General features: G+C 54.0%; 1 protein-coding gene across 1 annotated transcript in view; it reads right to left on the bottom strand.

The window, feature by feature from the left end:
• DTX4 (deltex E3 ubiquitin ligase 4) overlaps positions 1-11,785 on the bottom strand; it is a 43,291-nt gene extending 31,506 nt beyond the window's left edge. The window contains exons 1-2 of the mRNA XM_055547229.1: positions 11,417-11,785; positions 2,365-3,076 (exon numbers count right to left, since the gene is read on the bottom strand). Coding sequence (XP_055403204.1) covers positions 2,365-3,076; positions 11,417-11,627 — 923 coding nt within the window. The 5' untranslated portion in view covers positions 11,628-11,785. The remainder of the gene's footprint in view (positions 1-2,364; positions 3,077-11,416) is intronic.
• Between the last annotated feature and the right edge of the window lie 7,745 nt (positions 11,786-19,530).

The following is a 19,530-nucleotide window of genomic DNA, read 5'->3' as shown; positions in this document are numbered from 1 at the left end:
AGAAATGAAGTGGTGGAGTCAGCTTAGATCTGACTTCAGCAACCACAGAGGGCCTAGCTCAGACAGTTCATAGTAATAATAATAGCAGCCTCTGACCAAATTCTCATCACGTGCCCAGCATTATGGTAAATCTCACTGAAAACCTCCTATAATCCCCATGGCAAATCCTATGAGCAAGGAACCGTTCCTACCCCATTTTACAGATGAATAAACTGAAGACGGATGGTGCACAGCTTGCCCCGAGTTACGCAGCCAGAAACCTGGGTCCCAGCGCAGGTGGTGAAGCTTCTAGAGGGTGAGCTCTTACCTCCACATGAGCGTCCCTCTCCCACAGTGGCACGCACCAGGAACTCCTGCGAGAGGCCCCAGGAGGCTGCCTTACGCCAGCGTGGAGACAGGACCAGCGGCATCGCGCCAGGACCCATCCCTCTGCCAGACTTTCCTGCAGGCCCAGAGGAAGTCATAGGAAAAGCCTCGACACCTGACCGGCATCTGACCATTTATAACTTGCCTTTGAATACAATGAGAAGCTGGGCTTTAGCCAGGAGAGCACCGATCAGATGAGGAGACAAAGTCTTGGGCCCCAGCCCCGCCTCTGTAACACGTGGAGTGTGCAGCTCTCTCCCTGAGTCTGATACTTGGAATGGGTCCCTGCTCGCAAGTGCGTCTGGGCAGATGTTAAGGAGCGCCCTCTCCTCGCTGAGGGTTACACACTGACTCGGGGTGGGGGGCAGGGCAAGCCTGCTACCCCCAGTCCACACAGGCAGGAACGTGGATGTGCAGACAGTCTAGGGCTCACCCAGCGGCAGAGGCAGAGGTAAGCTGGGCCACCTCCCAGTCCTCAGCATCCTCTCGTCTTCTCTCCGCCCAGGGCCGAGCCCTCCGGTGCAGAGACACTCTTCCTGGCAGCTCGATCTTCGCAAGCTGGTGTCCACCCTAACTCTAAGCCTTCCTGAATATCTGCGGCTAGGGGTGACCGCCAAGTCAGGCTCCTCCAGAGAAAGGGAAGGCTGGCAGGTACAAGATGCCCAATCTCACATGAAATCCATGGCCAGCAGCCAAAGGCGGTGGGTACCACGTGGACCTGGGTCTCTCTGATTTTATGACCAGGAAGACTAAGAAGCTTGATAGAACATGGGAATAACAGAACGGACAACTCCCCCAAGTTGTCACAAGGAATGACTGACCTTGTGCACGGAAAGTGTCTGGCACATATAAGTGGAAGTGTGTGAAAGTGAAGCCGCTCAGTCGTGTCCAACTGCTCACGACCCCATGGACTGTAGCCCAGCAGGCTCTTCTGTCTGTGGAATTCTCCAGGCAAAAATACTGGAGTGGGTTGCCATGCCCTCCTCCAGGGGGTCTTCCCAACTCAGGGATCAAACCTGAGGCTCCTGCATGGCAGACGGATTCTTCACCATCTGAGCCACCAGGGAAACCCCATGGTAAGCATTTACTAAACATGGGCTGTTATTCCAGTCTGGAGTCCCTGGAGGCAAGGGAGTAACTCTCACGGGACACCTGCGCGTGCCGTGTGCGACTGCCAGGGAAGCAGTGTGGCAGAGTTGGAAGGACTCCCTAAAGTTTGAGTCCCCGTCTCTGCGGATAACCAGATATGTACCCTGGAGCAAGTGAGCCTCTCGGGTCTTCCAAGGTAAAATGGGACCAAAAATATGTGCTTTGTAGACTTGCAAGGATTAAGTAAAGCAATAAGGCCTGCAAACTAGAAGGTGGGGGGAGCCCACGAACGATGTCTGCTCTTCCTTGGCAGGCATAGTCCTCACCGCAACCCTAACACCATGGCCGGGATTTACAGATGAGCAAGTCAGGAATCTATGATGTTAGGGAACTGGCTTCTATCACAGGGCTGCTGCTGCTGCTGCTGCTAAGTCGCCTCAGTCGTGTCCGACTCTGTGCGACCCCATAGACGGCAGCCCATCCAGCTCCCCTGTCCCTGGGATTCTCCAGGCAAGAACGCTGGAGTGGGTTGCCGTTTCCTTCTCCAAAGCACGCATGTTCAGTCGCTTCCATCGTGTCCGACTCTGTGTGACCCCATAGACAGCAGCCCAACAGGCTCCACCGCCCACGGGATCCTCTAGGCAAGAACACGACTGGGTTGCCGTTTCCTGCTCTTAGTAAGAGGCAACGTCTCCTTCAGAATTCAGACCTGCCGGGACGCCAAAGACCAAAAGGCTCCCCTCCGCATCACACCACTGCGGGCCTTTCCCCTGCAGCCAGGGGGTCTGGAGAAGCCATGGAGGAGCTTAAGCCAGAGCAGCCCCTGGGTGCTCTCTGACTCAGGCGATCCTCAGGTCTGAGGCCCGGGGCTCCGGACGCGCTCAGGGGTGTCGCCGCAGAAGCACTTACCCAGAGGCGATCAGCACCCGGGACTGGGCGAGGGCCAGTCGCTGCAGGCTGGTCCGATTCAAGGTCGCCAGGGCCACCCGGCCGGCCTTGCCGTTGGCCCCCGGTGGGCTGGCAGGACAGCCCGCGGGGGCCGCCCCTGCCGCCGCGCTGGAGACTTGTCTCCGGATCGCCTGCGACGACGGGGCCGGCTTCCCGGGGCCCCGGCCTGCGCCCGTGCTGTCCAGCGGCGTGGCCCCGGGGCCCGGGGGTGGCCCCTTGAGGGCCACGGGTGGGGCGGCGCTCCTGCGGGCGGCGGGGGCCGGCGGCGCCGCGGCCTTGACGCTCCTCACCAGGACGCACTGCGGGCAGGAGCAGGGTGGCGCGCGCGGCCCCGCGGCGGCGGCGGCCCAGGGGGCGGCCGGCCAGGACGCGGCGCGGCCCGCGGCGCCCGTTACCAGCGGGTAGACCAGGTCCAGGCGGCGGCGCACGCGGCGCTGGCGCTGCGTCTGCCGGTTGATCTGGCCCATGGTGCCGAAGTCAATGACGTAGCCGAAGCCGATGGGGCTCAGGTCGATCCAGGGCCTCTGCTTCTCGAAGGCGTGTTGGATGGTGATGCCCACGTCCATGTCGTAGGGCGTCCAGGAGCCGTGGTCGTTCTCCCACTCCCACACCACGCCCTTTCCGGGCGCCGAGGCGGGGTCGTAGTAGTTGCGCCGGACGGGCCGGAGGGTCCCTGCCGGAGAGGGACGGAGGAGGCGGTCAGCGGCACCCAGGGCAGGAACCCACGGGTGCTACCTTAAGAGGCTCGCGGTAAGCGAGTCTACGTGGCCGGCCCTTGGCTGCCTTGGCTTTGAAGGAGGCTCCTTCCTGCCGTTTTAAGGTCTGCCGTGAACGGGGAGGGTTCAGGGGTGCGGGCTGGGGTGGGAGGCAGGGTGGGAAGCTGATGAGCTGCAAGGGAAGGATGTGGGTGACGCTGCAGGGAACCCCAAAGAGCACTGCCTGATTTGGAGTCCGGAGACTTGACTCTAGTTTGCAGCCACATTTGTTTGCTTATTTTTTTCCCCCAGGAGAAATAAGATAATAGCTCCTTTGCAAAGTTTTTGCCATAATTAAATGTTGCTCTTTCATTCAACATGTATGTATTTGTGCCAAGTCCGGGATTTCTCAAGCGCCCTGTCCTTTGCACTAAGGCATATCACCTTTGACACATAGTAGGTGCTCTTAAATAATCTCTCTTCTTCCGTGACTCTCTAAAGGCCCAAGCCCCTGAGGGCTAAGAGGAAAAGAACACAGGTCAGGGAACCCTAGAGAACATAGGAAGACTCTGTCCCCACCCAGGAAGCCCGCCCAGGTGGTAATGGAGCTGGCTGTCTGGACTTTTATGGGTGTGGTAAAAAAATAAAAGATCAGGGTGGGAGAACTCTCTCATATTTCCCAGCATTAAATCTTATATCAACAACAGTAACAGCGATCCTAAGAATAACTTTCTATTTATCTAACATCTTTTATTCAAGAAGCTCAACCTTCCTAAAGATAGGGTTGTGGCTGTTTAGTTGCTGTTTAGTCAAAAGTTGTGTCTGACTCTTTGCAACCTCATGGACTATAGCTCACCAGGCTCCTTTGTCCCTGGGATTTTCCAGGCAAGGATACTGGAATGGGTTGCCATTTCCTTCTCCAGGAGATCTTCCCAACCCAAGGACTGAAACTGAGTCTCTTACATCTCCTGCATTGGCAGGCGGATTCTTTACCTGCTGACCCCCCAGGAAAGCCAAAGGCAGGGTGAGAGTGAAGGTGCTACTTGCTCAGCCCTGTTGACTCTTTGTAGCCCACTAGCTTCCTCTGTCCATGGAATTCTCCTGGCAAGAATACTGGAGTGGGTTGCCATTGGCTTCTCCAGGGGATCTTCCCACCCCCGGGATTGAACCTGGGTTCCTGCATTGCAGGAGGATTTTTACCATTTGAGCCACCAGGGTAGTTTCATAACTGCCCAATGAGACAAAGTGAAGTACATGTCAAGAATTTGAATCCAGATGTGTGAGTAAAGATCATGTTGTTCAACCTTAGATAACTCTGCCTGCCTCCTGAATAATAATAAAAAAGAGTTCCTGTAATTATAAAACAAAGATAGGACAGTCTCAATCTGGATCATCTCAGGGTGGGTGGGTAGGGGGTGGCAAGGGCAGGGAAGAGATCCGGGTTATTGCAGGGGAACAGTTAGAGCAGAGATGAGCCTTCAGGACTGGCGGGGAAAACTAAGCCTGTAACTGTTGCCTCTTTCTCCTCTACCTCCCAGAACCCTGAATGCAGACCCAGGTCCACCCCAGGCTCATTTCATGGGTATTAAGCTCAAGGCTGAGGACGCCTGGCTCAGAGCAGGAGGGGGAGACTGGGAGAGCTCCTAGGATGCTGGAATCTCTGCATCTGTCAGCTTAGGCTCCATCAGAGCAGTGGGAAAAGGCTCCCCTCCGCTGGCCCCTGACCCATCCCCTCCTCCAAGCCAGAAGGAGATACCAAGACTGGGGACAGAATCCCATTCAAAGGGGGAAGAAAAGGAACAATGACTATTGAGGCCTTTGCCAGGTCGTCACCCGCCCTCCCGCCCTGTCTCCAAGCCCCTTAATGACCCAGAACATCAATATGCAGAGGCTGGAGGGAGAGACAGAACAAGCCCCTTATTCAGGCCCGGGAGCTCTGCTGGGGGACGTAGGGGGCGCGGGAGAGGAGGGAGAAGGGGCGGCACCCAGGAGGCCCCCGTTAGCCCCCCGGTTTCCCCCTAAGGAGCCAGCTCTCTGGGGGACAAAGTCGCGGCCTTCGGATCCAACTGCGGAGCTTCCGGCCGCATCAGCCGCTTGGTCCAGCCTCGTTTCCCCACCTGTTTGCTCCCTCGCCAGTGCTCCCTGACTCCCCCACGCCTCCTAGTCACCAGGCCTGGCCTCTGCGGACGCCCTCCTTTGCTGTTTTCATCTGCCGAAATGTTCCTTATCGTTCCTGTGCCATTTGTCACTTGTTTCTGGACGTGCCTTTCCGGTCCGGGTGCCACCCTCAAGGAGCCTGGGGAGCACGGCGCCTTCCGTCTGCTGGGTACCAGCATCCCGGCCTTTTTCACAGCAGAGCACCTTGCCCTCCAGCACCTAATGCAGCGCGGGCGGTAACGCGGGCCCCACAGACGCGCCGCGGTGCGTGGAAGACGCACCTCTGGGGACGCTGGCATCTGATTCCGGATCCCATGTTGCTGAGTGTGTATCAGCGGCCGTGAGGAAGGCCGATTCAGGCGCTCCTTGAGCGCCTGGAGTCTAAAACCAGGCAAGGAAGTTACGAGACAGAGGCTGCCCGAGAAGGCTGCCAGCAGGGCAGTGTTAACAGTAAACCACACGCCCTGGGAGCTCCGGTCCCGGGCACAACTTCCTCGAGGTCTAGACCGAGAGCCGCCCCTCCACGGCCTCCGCACACCGTGATACTCTCTGCCCGCACTTCCGCCTCCGGCTTCCGCACCCTCTTAGGCGCCCATCCTTCAGATCTCAGTTCATTTTCTCAAGGAAGCCTCTCTGGGCCGTCCGACTGGCTCAAATTCCTGCCCCTAATATTATTATTTTTTACACACGATCTGGAGGGGCAGTCATACATTTCTTTGTGTGACTCATTTGATGAACGTCACTCTAACCCATGGGACTCCCAGTCTCACAGGGTGGGCATCCAGGAGCTTGCTCATGGCTGTGGCCCCCATGCCTGGCATGTCCTAAGAGCTCAGTACCTATCCAGGGAACACATGAGGTAGTAACCACTTGGAGAACATTTCAAGAAGCGGAGAGCATGACAAAGAGCCTAGGGCCCAGGGGAGAGGGGGAATCTCAGGAGGTGACAAGGCCAAAGCAGGGCAGCTCAGGAGAAGCAGCCTGCTGCAGGTGGAGGGGGGTCCCAGGGAATGCCTGAATAAAAGACTCGCTTGTCGGCAGGCGTAGAGGAAAATATGGGCAGAGAACAGGATAAACCTGGAAAGGCGTGTGAGAGCCAGGGCACAGATCGTTGGAAACGCTGGGCCGTGAGGGCTTGTATTTACAGGTCTCGAGGAACCACTGAGGTTTGCGACACAGAGAAGTGACGCACCAGTGCTTCCGTGCCAACTCGCTTCAGTCGAGTCTGACTCTGTGCCACCCTGTGGACCATAGCCCACCGGGCTCCTCTGTCTGTGAGGTTCTCCAGGCAAGAATATTGGAGTGGGTTGCCATGCCCTCCTCCAGGGGATCTTCCAGACCCAGGGATCGAATCTGCGTCTCCTCTGTCTCCTGCATGGGCAGGGGGGGTTCTTTACCGCTGAGCCCCTGGGGAAGCACAGTGACACCAGAGCTGCTCTGTTTATTGAGTACTGTGGGGCGGGGGTGGGCGGTGAGGGGATGGAGGTGGGAGAGGGTGCTGGGAGCAGAAATGAAAAGCAGGTGACAGACCACAGACCCCACAGATGGGCACCGGGCAGGGCATGAGCCTGAGTAGCTGAATGCTTTCTAAGTGATCCAGGGTCGCCGGCTTCTGAGTCTCCTAGGGAACAGACAAGTCACCGAGGGTCGGCCTGGCCGGGGGCCGGGCCCAGAAACCTGCACGTGAGCCCCTGCCGTGTTCATCGTGACTGCTCAACTTTCAAGTCCCACATGTCCATATAGATGAGACATGCAAACACAAAGCTGAAACGCGTCAAAGACTCCTGAGGCTTCGATCACGGGCAAGCCGTAAGATGGTGATGCCATTCACCAAGCAGAGAGCTATCACAAGGAGAGCTGGCTTTTGGAGGGAAAGATGCTGCGTTCAGTTCAGCCCTGGAGGGCGAGGGTGGACCTCGGCACCAAAGCTGGGGGACAAGAGGGATGGTGGGGTTGCATTCTCTGAAGATTTTCAGAGACTGCTCCATCAGGAATGGGCGGGTCCTGGACCTGTCTGTAGTCCTGGACCTGTCTATAGACCCTGAACTAGATGATCAGAGGAAATCCACTGGGTCCCAAGGTACAGTGACTGAAGGACAGGGATAAAGGATTACACAGACTAAGCAGGAAAAAAGAGAAAGAGAGAAATAAGAGGTTTCCCTGGCAACTCAGACAGCGAGACCCCAAAGCACCACCCAAGTTGTTGGCTCCTGGGAAATGAGAGACAACACCTCCCAGGGCATTTCATCCACGTCTCTGCGGCCCTGCACTCAGGACGTCCCAGGCTTCTCTGACCAGTGGCCCTCATCCGCACTCGAACATTCCATGAGGGTGGAGACTTGGATGGTTTGCTGTTGCAACATTCCCCGGGCCTGGGACGGGGCCTGCGTGAAGTAGGTAGTCTGCAAGTGTTCCCCAGATGAGGCAGGGCATGCGCACTTGATCGGGAACCTCAGCTTTGCCGTGCACTTGCTGTAAAACTTTGGGCAACTTCATCTTTTCCAACTTGTTTCCTTTACTATGAAACCAGAACAGCGGGTTCTTCATAAGAGGACCGTGGAGAATGGAACCAGGTACTATATGCGGGGTGCCTGCTGCCTGCCCCACGCCACAGTACCCTGTGGTCATGACGCTTGCCAGCACTCCTGTGCTCACACACGGTGGGGAATATCGCGGGGGAGCAGGCCTAAAAATCAGCTTGTACCAAACCCTTGATTCATGCTCCATCTGACCTTTCTCACTGTATTAAAGACATAAAAGAGACGGATGTCACCTGGAAAACTGAGCTGGAAGGAACCCTCCCTCACACCCTGTTACGTCTCATCAGCATCTTCAGTGGTGCCGGCTCCAGACTCATCCACCTGCTGACCTGCATGATGGGAGGCAGGGAGCCAGAAGGAACTTTAAGGCTGCCCTTCATTCTACAGATGAGAATGACGCTTAAGCAGTCAAGGGACTCAATGGTAATGATTGGGTCTGCTGAAACATACAGGGGACAGTGATGTTGGAAGATACAGGGGATGAAGTTCCAGCCACTGCCCTACAACAGGTCAGCCCAGTCAAGGCGAATGGTCAGGGGCAGAGAGGACCCAGCCAAGGCTTTGGGAAGCAGGCAAGACTCCTTCACCTCCACCTCCCTGTCTCTTTGCTCCTTCTCCCTTCGCTTCAAGGAAAAGTGACACTGAATGCAAATAAGCTCAGAGTCTGGGAGGAGAGGGGCCCAGGGCAAACAGAGGCAGGCGAGGTGTCTGCGACCCCCCAGCCATCTCCCTGGAGACAGACTGGATGAGGCTGGAGCTGGGGGACTGGAGAGGAGGACTTACTTGGCAGCAAGGCAGGCAGCTTCTGAAAAAAAAAAGCTCCCGTGTCAGGAAACGTCCCCACAGAGTAGAGGCAACAACAAAAAAAATGAAAAAAGAAAGAGAGGAATCGCCTCTGGGCAAGGGGCTTCCAGCTCCCCTTTGTTTATGGAGATGTTTCTGGTTCCCAGCTTCAAACTGTGGCTTGGAGATGGTGGGTGCTTTAATTAGACATCGCTAGGGCTTGGCCAAGGTTGCCGGGGAGCCAGTGGGTTCCAGTCCCTACCCTGTCACAGCTTCATCCATGAGCTATATGGAGAGGAATTGTGTGTCTGTTGGCGGACAAGACAGAAGAGGGGGGTTGCAGACACCCCAAGATGCTATTCTGCTTTGGCAAGCTCCCCGACAGACCCAGCACTCCCAGGAATCCAGCCCAGGGCCTTCTGCACTGGGTCTGGCGTGGAGGATGGGTTGGCCAACCGACCCTTAGCATGAGTGCGTAAAACCAACAGTCTCTAAAAGGAAGAGAACAGTGGAACAAGTACCCCAAGGCAGTTAGAAAAAGGCTCCAGGGCCAGCTCAGGTCTAACCTGTGAGGCGCCCCAGCCTCCAGGGTCCCTGTGCACCCCCAGGCAGTAGTCAGCTGGTTCTCAGGAAAGAGTGGTCAGACCTGGGGAGGAGGGTCTGTCCTTCCACCGGGTCTCCTCCAGACTTCACTTCTGTACAAAGGACCCATACCAGGCCCACCGCAGACATCCCCGAACACTGAGTAAGCTTTCCTCCTTTCCAAATGTGGGACCAGGCCTGGGACCTTTATGTTGCTAAGGTGTCCCTCCACGTGCAGCTGAGATTTAATCTGAAATGGGACAGCTCATAGGCCTCCCTGGTGGCTCAGCGGTAAGGAACCAGCTGGCCCATCCAGGAGACACAAGTTTGATCCCTGGGTCAGGAAGATCCCCTGGAGGAGGGCAGGGCAACCCACTCCAGTATTCTTGCCTGGAAAATCCCATGGACAGAGGAGCCTGGTGGACTACAGTCCATGGGTTGCAAAAGAGTCAGACACAACTTAGCGGCTCAACAATGACAACTGAACAGCAAACACCTGTCCGTGAATTCTGAGCAGGACTGGAGTTCCCTGTCAGTAGGTGTCTTGACCGTCATCCTCGCTCTGGACCCACCAACAGGGATAGACCTTTCCAACCGCTACCCCAAGTCCACAGTTAACTTCTCCCCATCCCCCCAGGCCACACAATCCTCTGTCCCAGTCTCCCCACTCTCCTCTGTCCCAGCCTCCTCACTGTCCTCTGCCCTAGTCTCCCCACTTCCCTCTGCCCCACTCTCCCCACTGTCCTCTGCCCCAGTCTCCCCACTTCCCTCTTTAGCCCCTCCTCCCCCAGTCTCTCTCAGATCTACCTTCCCCCTCTCTCACCAAGGCTGAAGCCCCCCAGATGCTAACACTTCTGGAATCCTTTCCCCAGAAGGCTTCCCTCAATAGGCGAGTGTCTGCAAAGTCCTTGGCAGCGAGTTTGTTGGGAGTCATGGCTACAGATGAAGACGGGGGGTGGAAAAACACCCCTTTCCCATGACCATCCTAATTAGCGCTCAGGACGTGGGGGCTTTCCAAGACGGGTGGACATGCCCTGCTCGGGCAGCTGTTGTCCGGCCCTTTGGGACTCTCCCGTCCCCTCTCCAGCCCCTCCTCCCCAACACCTGCCTTTCCGGGGGCTCCTCAGTTAGGGAGGCCTGGGGGGGCTGCAGTCCATGGGGTGGCAAAGAGTGGGACACGACTGAGCAGCTGAACTGAACTAAGCAGTCACACTCGTGGGGAAAGCCCAGCCAGAATTCCAGAAACACCCCCCAGAAACACCACCTCCCTGAAGAGGCTGTTCAGGGATAGACGCGTACTAGACCAGCTGAGCTCGGCCCGGGGGCCTCGCAGAGAGGCAGGTCTCCCCAGCTTCCCTGCCCTCACGCCAAGGACCGGGCACCCTGATCGCCATCCTTACTCTGGCTGGGAAGCCGGGTTGGTAGTGGCCACAGCCGCGACTTACTTCTCACCAGTAGATGGGAGTTCAGTGTGCCCCTCATCGGGGACCTTTGTGGGAGGAAGCTGGGGACAGTTTCCTTGCAGGAATGCGCAGCCCCGGCCGCCTCCGCCCGCAGGGACACACGCCTGGCTTCCCGCCGGCATTCCGGAGCGGCGGCCCTCCCCGTCCCCTGTCCATCTGCGCGGGCCTGTTGCTTCCACCCTCGGAGCGCGCGATCAGAGGCGCTCACCGCCCCGCGGCCGCCAGGGCGTGCCCGGCGCTGACAGCCCCCCAAGTCCATCGGTCTCTCCGGGGAGGCCTGTCCCTTCGCAGGCTCGACTACAGCGCCGGCCTCCCGGGAATCTCCACCCTCCCCCGCGCCCGGTGTCCACCCCCAGGACGCGGCCGGGGGGACGGCATGCCCCCGAGAAGGGCCGAGGCGGCGACGTGGGCAGCCTGGGAAGCGGGTGGCAGGCCCCAGGGTGCCCGAGGCAACGAAGGCTCAGCCCACGTGATGCTGGCGAAGGCGGGCAGGTAGACTTGCCCACCGGCCGGGATGCTGCCGCGGCCCCTCGGTTCCTACTAGAGTGGACTTGGGGTACCCAGCGTTTAAAGGGGGGGGGGGGAGGACCGTGAAGGGCTTTCTTAGGGGCGAGGGTAAAAGTCGGCCGGCCTAACCAGACCTGCACGGACGTTTATTGCAGCAGGTATCATAAGACTCTCGCAGGGCGGGGACACACTGCGCCCCCTCCTCGGCAGCTTATGGGGGACCCAGAGGTCCGGAGGGGCCCCCCTGCGGAGGAGGGTGCGCGCGGGGCGGGGACGGCCGGCTCACCCGTGTCCTGGCGAAACTGGTTCATGGAGTGCAGGTCGATGATGTAGGGCGCGAGCCGGCGGTCCACCTGGCCCAGCACCACGCTGCCGCCGGCGCGCGGGCCGGCGCGCACCGCCGCCTCGATGTGGTGGCTCACGGCGGGGCTGTAGGGCCGCCAGCGCCCGTGCTCGTTCAGCCATTCCCAGACCACCACGGCCGAGGCCAGGAGCATGGCGCGCCTGACCGCCCGCGGGCCCCGGCCCCGCACCCCGCGCCCCCGGCCGCCTCAGCTCCGGGCCGCGGGCCGCGCCGCCGCCGCGCGTCCGCTGGGGCCCCGAGAGCCCGGCCGCCGGCTCGGATCGCGCGCCCCACGGGGTCGAGGGGCCTCATGCACACGGGCGCGCGGCCGGGGCTCCAGCCCTTGCACCGGGCGCCGGCGGGATCGGGCGGGCGGCGGCGCTCGGGGCGGCTGGCCGGGCCCTCCTCCCCGCCCCGCGGCCCCCGCCGCCCCCCCTGCCCGCCCGCCGCGCGGGCCAAGAGCTCCCCCTCCCTGCGGCTTCGCGCCGCCGCCTCGGGAAGGAGCCGCCCCTCCCGAACCCCGCGCCGGGGCAAACCCGCGCCTGCGAGGGGCTCCACGGTCCCGAGACGCGAAGGAGCGACACCCCCACCCCCGACCAGGACATGGCCCGGGACCGCCGCTGTCAGCATCCTCAACTTGGCAGGCTCTCTCCCCAAAAGGGAATTTTTTTCTTTCTTTCTTTCTTTCTTTTTTTTTTTTTAAGTGCAGTGTGATCGCTGTCCGCACCGCGAGCTCCGGGACCCGCAGCGCCTGGCACACTCACGGTCTGCAAGCTCTCGCCGCGGGGGCCGTATTCCCGCATCTTCGCCAGCATCCTGCGCTGTCCGTCAAGGACGCGGGGCCACGCCCCGGGGCCCGGCCGCAGCCCAGAGCCCCCGCCCCCTGCCGGCCGAGCGCGCTCCTGCCGGCCCGGCCACGGCTCAACCCCGGCGCTGCCGCCCGCCCCGGTGTTCCTGCCTTGAGGACCCTGGGGACAGACGAGCCTGCGGCCTACGGTCCACACAGTCGGATACGACTGAGCGACTCAGCACGTACCAGCCTCTCTGCTGAGACCCCCTGCAAAGGCATGCAGAAATTGGAGAGATGATGGATTAACACTGTTGGTGTAGAGGGCAAATGTGGGTTTTCTGGCCTACTTAGACTACCTTGGGCTTCCCTGGTGGCTCAGATGGTAAAAAAATCCACCTGCAGTGTGGGAGCCCTGGGTTCAATCCCTGGGTTGGAAAGATCCCCTGGTGGAGGGAAAGGCTACCCACTCCAGTTTTCTGGCCTGGAGAATTCCATAGGCTGTATAGTCCATGGGGTCGCACAGAGTTAGACACGACTGAGCGACTTTCACTTTCACTTTAGACTACCTTACTGAAATAAAGAAGGCATGTGTTAAATGGATTTATTTTGCAGAATTTCTGAGACGCAAATAATGAGACACTAGGTAGGCAATGGCACCCCACTCCAGTACTCTCGCCTGGAAAATCCCATGGACAGAGGAGCCTGGTAGGCTGCAGTCCATGGGGTCGCTAAGAGTCAGACAGGACTGAGTGACTTCACTTTCACTTTTCACTTTCATGCATTGGAGAAGGAAATGGCAACCCACTCCAGTGTTCTTGCCTGGAGAATCCCAGGGTCGGGGGAGCCTGGTGGGCTGCCATCTCTGGGGTTGCACAGAGTCAGACATGACTGAAGCAACATAGCAGCAGCAGCAGCAGGTCTTCCCTGGTGGCTCAGATGGTAAAGAATCTGCCTGCAAAGCAGGACTACCGGGTTCAATCCCTGGGTGGGGAAAATCTGCTGGAGGAGGGAATGGCAACCCACTCTAGTCTTCTTGCCTGGAGAATTCCATGGATAGAGGAGCCTGGCGGGCTTCAGTCCATGGGGTTGCAGAGAATGGGACCCTTTTCAGGACAGATAAAAGTTAGACTTGGTTGTTTGGTCATCAACAGTCAACGTGGAAAATAGTCTAAAATGGATATGTTCTGACTAAAAGATTAGATTGACATCAGGATTACATATTAATCTTTCCAGAAAGCACAAAACTTGCTTTGCTAAACCTGCAACCACATGAAACAGTGCATTCATATGATCAAGATCCAGGATAGGATCTGGAGAAATAAAAGTAGTTTCTGTATTAAGAATGGGGATTAAGAAACTTTCTGAAATAATAGTTTTCTGCCAAAACATCATATGATCTCTTTTGTTTTGGAAGATCTGTGTTCCATCCGTTCCTTGCTCTCCCTTGAATTATATCTGCCCTTTCTTCCTTCACTAGTACTTTCCAAATCTCTTCATCCCTCTACCCTCACTTCCCTCTTCACTGAGTCCTAAGTACGAAGTCAATGAGAAAATACCAAACATGCTCTTCTTTGGGCTTCTGAAAGCACCAGACTTGAGGCTGCCTCTGAGCTTTGTTCCTGCTGGTCCCCTTGCCCAGAAATCTCCCCAAGGTTACCTCCAGAGTCTCTAGTAAACCTCTTCCCCAGGACCAGTATCCCAATCCAACTCAATCAACGTCATTCATTAAAACAAAGAATTTTAGAGTTTGAAGGACAAAAGGAAAAGGAGTTAAGGATACCACAGTCCCACCAAGAGTCACTATTATTCCCATTTTATAAATGACACAGTTTTGGGAATTTGAGCAGTTTGCCCCAGTTACATGTTTAACAGAGGGGAAACTTAGATTCAAAAATTCAGTGGACAAAAAGCCAAATCAAACCAAGACCAAAAAAAAAAAAAAAAAAAAGCCAAGACAAAATAAAACCCCATATTGTTTTGTGACACATTATATGATGAGGAGATGGTGTGATAAAAGGCAAGACATATAGCAATGTGAAACTGCCTCAGTGCGAAAGAAAGGAAGGGAGACAAAGAGGATAGAATGTTCTGGAAGGACAAAGTAGAACTGAAGAAAAATGCATATAAACTTGTATCGAGCTATTTTTACTTTCAGTCATGGGACCAAGAGTATGAAGACCCTGGGAACTTTCCTATGGTCTGGGTAGGCAAAGATCCAGAAATTAACTAGAAAATATCAGTAACAATTTAAGGGGAGTTGGAAGTATCAGAGTAAAAAACAGCACCTGACCAACTAAATGAGAAATTCCCAGGTAGAAAAAGCCAAAACCTGATAAAAGAGGTAAGTTCTGTGGGTGCTTAAATGGAACCTGTATTCTGTTGTTGAGTGGAGTGTTCTACAAATTTTCATTAAATGCTATTGGTTGATGACTTTATTTAGTTCTTCTTTTCTGAGGCTGATTGTCTGTATAGTTGTTCTATAAATTTTTGAAAGAGGTGAACCGGAGTCTCTAACTAGAATTGTGAATTTGTCTATTTTTCCTTTTAGTTCTATCAGGTTTTACATCACACACTTTGCCACTTTGTTGCTTATGCTTGCACATTTAGGATTACTTTATTTTTTGATGGATTGACCTTTTTATCATTATATAGTAGCCCTGTTAGCAGTAATTTTCTTTGATCTGAAGTCAACTTTATCTAGTATTAAGATAGGCACTTATGTTTTCCTTTTATCAGTGTCTTCATTATGCATATTTTTTCCCCATTCTTTCACTTCAATCTGCCTCTAAAGGTATATTTGAACTGAGTTTTTAAAGACAGTTTATAACTAGGCTATGTTTTAATCTACTCTGGCAATCTCTGCCCTTTAACTGATAGACTTAAACCATTTACATTTACTGTAGCTATTAATATGTTAGAGGTTAAAGAAAGAGAGAGAGAGAAAGAGAAAGAATGAGTAGACAAGCCATAGACTGAGATAAAAGGTTTGTGGTGTTGGACAGATGTGGGGAAAGCAAACATCCTTGCCTGGTTTCTGATTTTGGCAGGAAAGCATCTGGTTTCTCACCATGAAGTATGATATTGGTTATAGGATTTTTGTAGATGTTCTTTATCAACTTGAGAAAATTGCCCTCTATTTCTAGTTGGCGGATAGTTTTTACAAATGGGTGTTGGATTTTGTCAAATGATTTTACTGCCTCTACTGTTATGATCATATGGCTTTACCTCTTTAGTCAGTTCATGGGATGAATCACGTGAATAAGACTTTGGATGTTGAACCAGCCTTGCATGCCTAGACTAAATCGTATTCATTTGCTGATTTTTATCTGTATTCTTTCACTGTAATAAACCATGGCATGAGCATAATGGTTTTTTGAGCTCTACTAATCTTTTAGCAAATTATTGAACTGAAAGGTGGTCTTTGGAGACTTTTGAACTTATACATTATAACAGTCTTGCCCAACAGGAAGTTTAGAAGCTAAAAATGGTCACTCAGAGAGGCCTCACATTTACTATTTACCAAATAACATATTCATCAGTTCAGCTTGCGACCCCATGGATGGCAGCAGGCCAGGCTTCCCTGTCCATCACCAACTCCCAGAGTTTACTCAAACTCATGTCTACTGAGTCGATGATGCCATCCAACCATCTCATCCTCTGTCATCCCCTTCTCCTCCTGCCCTCAATCTTTCCCAGCATCAGGGTCTTTTCCAATGAGTCATCTCTTCGCATCAGGTGGCCAAAGTAGTGGAATTTCATCTTCAACATCAGTCCTTCCAATGAACACCCAGGACTGATCTCCTTTAGGATGGACTGGTTGGATCTCCTTGTAGTCCGAGGGACTCTCAAGAGACTTCTCCAATGCCACAGTTTAAAAGCTTCAATTCTTCGGTGCTCAGCCTTCTTTACAGTCCAACTCTCACCTCCATACACGACTACTGGAAAAACCAAAGCTTTGATTGGAGGGACCTTTGTTGGCAAAGTAACATCTCTGCTTTTTCACAGGTTCCAGGAGTGAGGCCACAGATGTCTTTGCAGGAATGCTCCCCACGTTGCCCATGCAACTCACTTGTGATTTTTTCTTTCATTCTCTCATTTTCTCTCATTCATCAGCTCTGGGTACACCACTTCTGAATTACAAGAGGGAGTTTTTGGCCACACCTGAATTATGACTTGGCAAACCTGATGGAACTCACCACACAATGAGCCGTTCCGGAAGAATCATCACAAGACGTCTCACGCTCAGGTGCTCTGTTTTAGCCAGGGTCCACTAGAACACCAGAAGTTGTTATTCTGAAAACTTATACCTTCCACTGAAAATGGCATGGCCTTGCTGCAGAGCCACAGGGGTCTGCATTGTGACTCTCCCACACGTGCTGTAAACTCCACACAGAATGTTCTTCCATGTCTGATACTTCTAATACCACAGGGTCAGCTCAGCTGGATCATCCAAGTAGCAGCACTGTTTTCACCACAGACTGCATTTTCTGCAAAACCCTTCCCTAATCTAAGTCCCATTCAAAGATGGAAGCCTATTTTGTCACCCTATAAATGGGCAGAAGCAGTATACCCAGCTGTGAAATATGCTACCCTCAGGAACCAGAGGCATTGTGACCTCCTCCTGTATAGTGGGGTATACCATTTTTTAAAGAGGAGACATCCTGGCATGCCCCTGATTTAGTAGGTTCTTCATAGAATTACCTCCCAATGTCTGAAATGCATGTGAGCCAGGGCCTCTAAAGTGGTGACTACTTCAGCTCATCTGGCTTGATTAGCATGATACCATTGATCAGTTCAGTTCAGTTCAGTTGCTCAGTCCTTTCCGACTCTTTGGGACCCCATGGACTGCAGCACACCAGGCCTCCCTGTCCATCATCAACTCCCGGAGTTTACTCAAACTCATGTCCATTGAGTTGGTGATGCCATCCAACCATCTCATCCTCTGTTGTCCCCTTCTCCTCCTGCCTTCAATTTTTCCCAGCATCAGAGTCTTTTCTAATTATCACTGATAGAGCTGACAAATATGATGGTCTGAATGGCATCCCACTCCAGTACCTTGCCTGGAAAATCCCATGGATGGAGGAGCCTGGTGGGCTGCAGTCCATGGGGTCGCTAAGAGTCGGACACGACTGAACGACTTCACTTTCACTTTTCACTTTCATGCACTGGAGAAGGAAATGGCAACCCACTCCAGTGTTCTTGCCTGGAGAATCCCAGGGACGGGGGAGCCTGGTGGCTGCTGTCTATGGGGTCACACAGAGTCGGACACGACTGAAGTGACTTAGCAGCGGCAGCAGTGGGAATTACACATCATCCACACTCTGTAACAAAAAGAAAGTGTGTTAATACAATTTCTTGGGGCAAAACTAAATAATATATACTGTTGTCTCTTTGTGTGAGTTCAAATGTTTCTGATCCCCTCTAATAGTGAAAGGAAAAAAAAAAAAAAACCCACACTCATCCAATCAGTGACCACAACCATATACCCAAGACAGTGTTCATTTGCTTTTGCAAAGATACTGCATCTGGAATAGAAGCTACACCTGGACCTGCCACTTGGCTGACTTGGAGGAACGAGACTCTCATTCTTTAGGACTTGCTAGGTTTCTGTAGGGGACAGACTGACAAGTCAAAGGCCTATGTGACAGAGGCCACTCTTTCTGTGCTCTTCAGGTCCTTAAAGAAGCTTGCACTAGTTTCCAGGCTCCCCTCCCACTCCAGTGGGGGTAGATAAGTCAGTGAAAAGTCTCCGCAAAGACTTATGGTGCTGATGAGATAAACACTGGGGTTCAGAATTTGACACGGGAAGGACATTAATAAACATCCCAGGCTCTCAGCTGGACGCCCGGAAGGTTAAACTCTGGAGTGGACCAGAGGTAGACAAAACCTTAACATTTTGTAACTCCATTTCAAGTCAGTTTCATCTCTGACAAGATGAAGATGATCTGATTCACGCAATCAGAAGACAGAGTGACCTTTCTCTGGAGGGCAAAAAAAAAAAAAAAAAAAAAAAAAAATCCTGATGGGGAATGAAGTGGGGGAGAAGTTTTCTCCCAGAAAGGCAACTGCCATTTTTTCACGTTAAATCCAAAGTGATGCCTGTGCTGGGGGCTGACGGAGCTCCTGAATATACCATTTCATTTGACTGCGAGTGACTTTGGATCCTTCCGTTGATAGTCCGTGATTCAGAGTTGGACAGCTCCGCAAAGGAGACAGCAGATGGAAATTCCCCTGGTAAATTTCAACGTCTTCTGGCTGCAAGAGGACCGAGGCCTCGGTTTGGAAGGTGTGCGTTTTGCGGCTCCGTCCAGCAGGTGGCGATGTGGTACCGGGAAACCGTGCGCGTGCAGTCCAGCTTCCAATGTTTTTAAGCTATTCTGGGAACTCCCGTTCTTTGGGGATTCTGGATTAATTTTTGCTGGAATATCCAGACAGGACAGGGAAATGGTTTGGAGCTAGTCTACATGTCTCATGTGAAGTAGTTCCTGAGAAATCTGTCTTGTGTTTATGAGATGGGAGTGCAGGCGTGCAAGGCATCCATTCCACAACACTTCACAGGCGGCACTAGCGGTAAAGAATACGCCTGCCAACGCAAGAGAGGCAAGAGATGCAGGTTCAATCCCTGGGTCGGGAACATCCCAGAGGAGGAAACGGCAGCCCACTCCAGTATCTTTACCTGGAGAATCCCATGGACAGAGAGCCTGGAGGGCTGCAGTCCATGGGGTCGCAAAGAGTCGGACACGACTGAACGCACACACCCACAGACACAACAGACAGAAGTATACCGAGTCCATCCAAAGCGCCTCCTCCAGGAGCTCACATTTCCTTCCTCACGTCACATCTTACCTGAACCCCACTGAGTGAATCAGATGTCTTTCCTCCTACAGAATCACAGTGCAAATCAGGGGGCACAATTAAAGCTGCCCAGGGAAGTTCAGAGTGGTGGGGAAAAGCTGGTGGGGGCCAAAGCACTGGAGATTCAGTGTCAGTCCCTCCAATGAACACTCAGGGTTGATTTCCTTTTGGAATGACTGGTTGATCTCCTTGCAGACCAAGGCACTCTCAAGAATCTTCTCCAACACCATGGTTCAGAAACATCAATTCTTCCGCATTCAGCCTTCTTTATGGTCCAACTCTCGCATCCACACACGACTACTGGAAAAGCCATAGCGTTGACTGTGCGGACCTTTGTCAGCAAAGCGATGGCTGCGGTCTTTAATACACTGTCTAGGTTGCTCATAGCTTTCAACTCAAGGAGCAATCGTCT

Source organism: Bubalus kerabau, chromosome 15, assembly GCF_029407905.1.
Source record: "Bubalus kerabau isolate K-KA32 ecotype Philippines breed swamp buffalo chromosome 15, PCC_UOA_SB_1v2, whole genome shotgun sequence".
NCBI lineage: Eukaryota > Metazoa > Chordata > Mammalia > Artiodactyla > Bovidae > Bubalus > Bubalus kerabau.
This window is presented reverse-complemented; position numbering and strand designations above follow the sequence as displayed.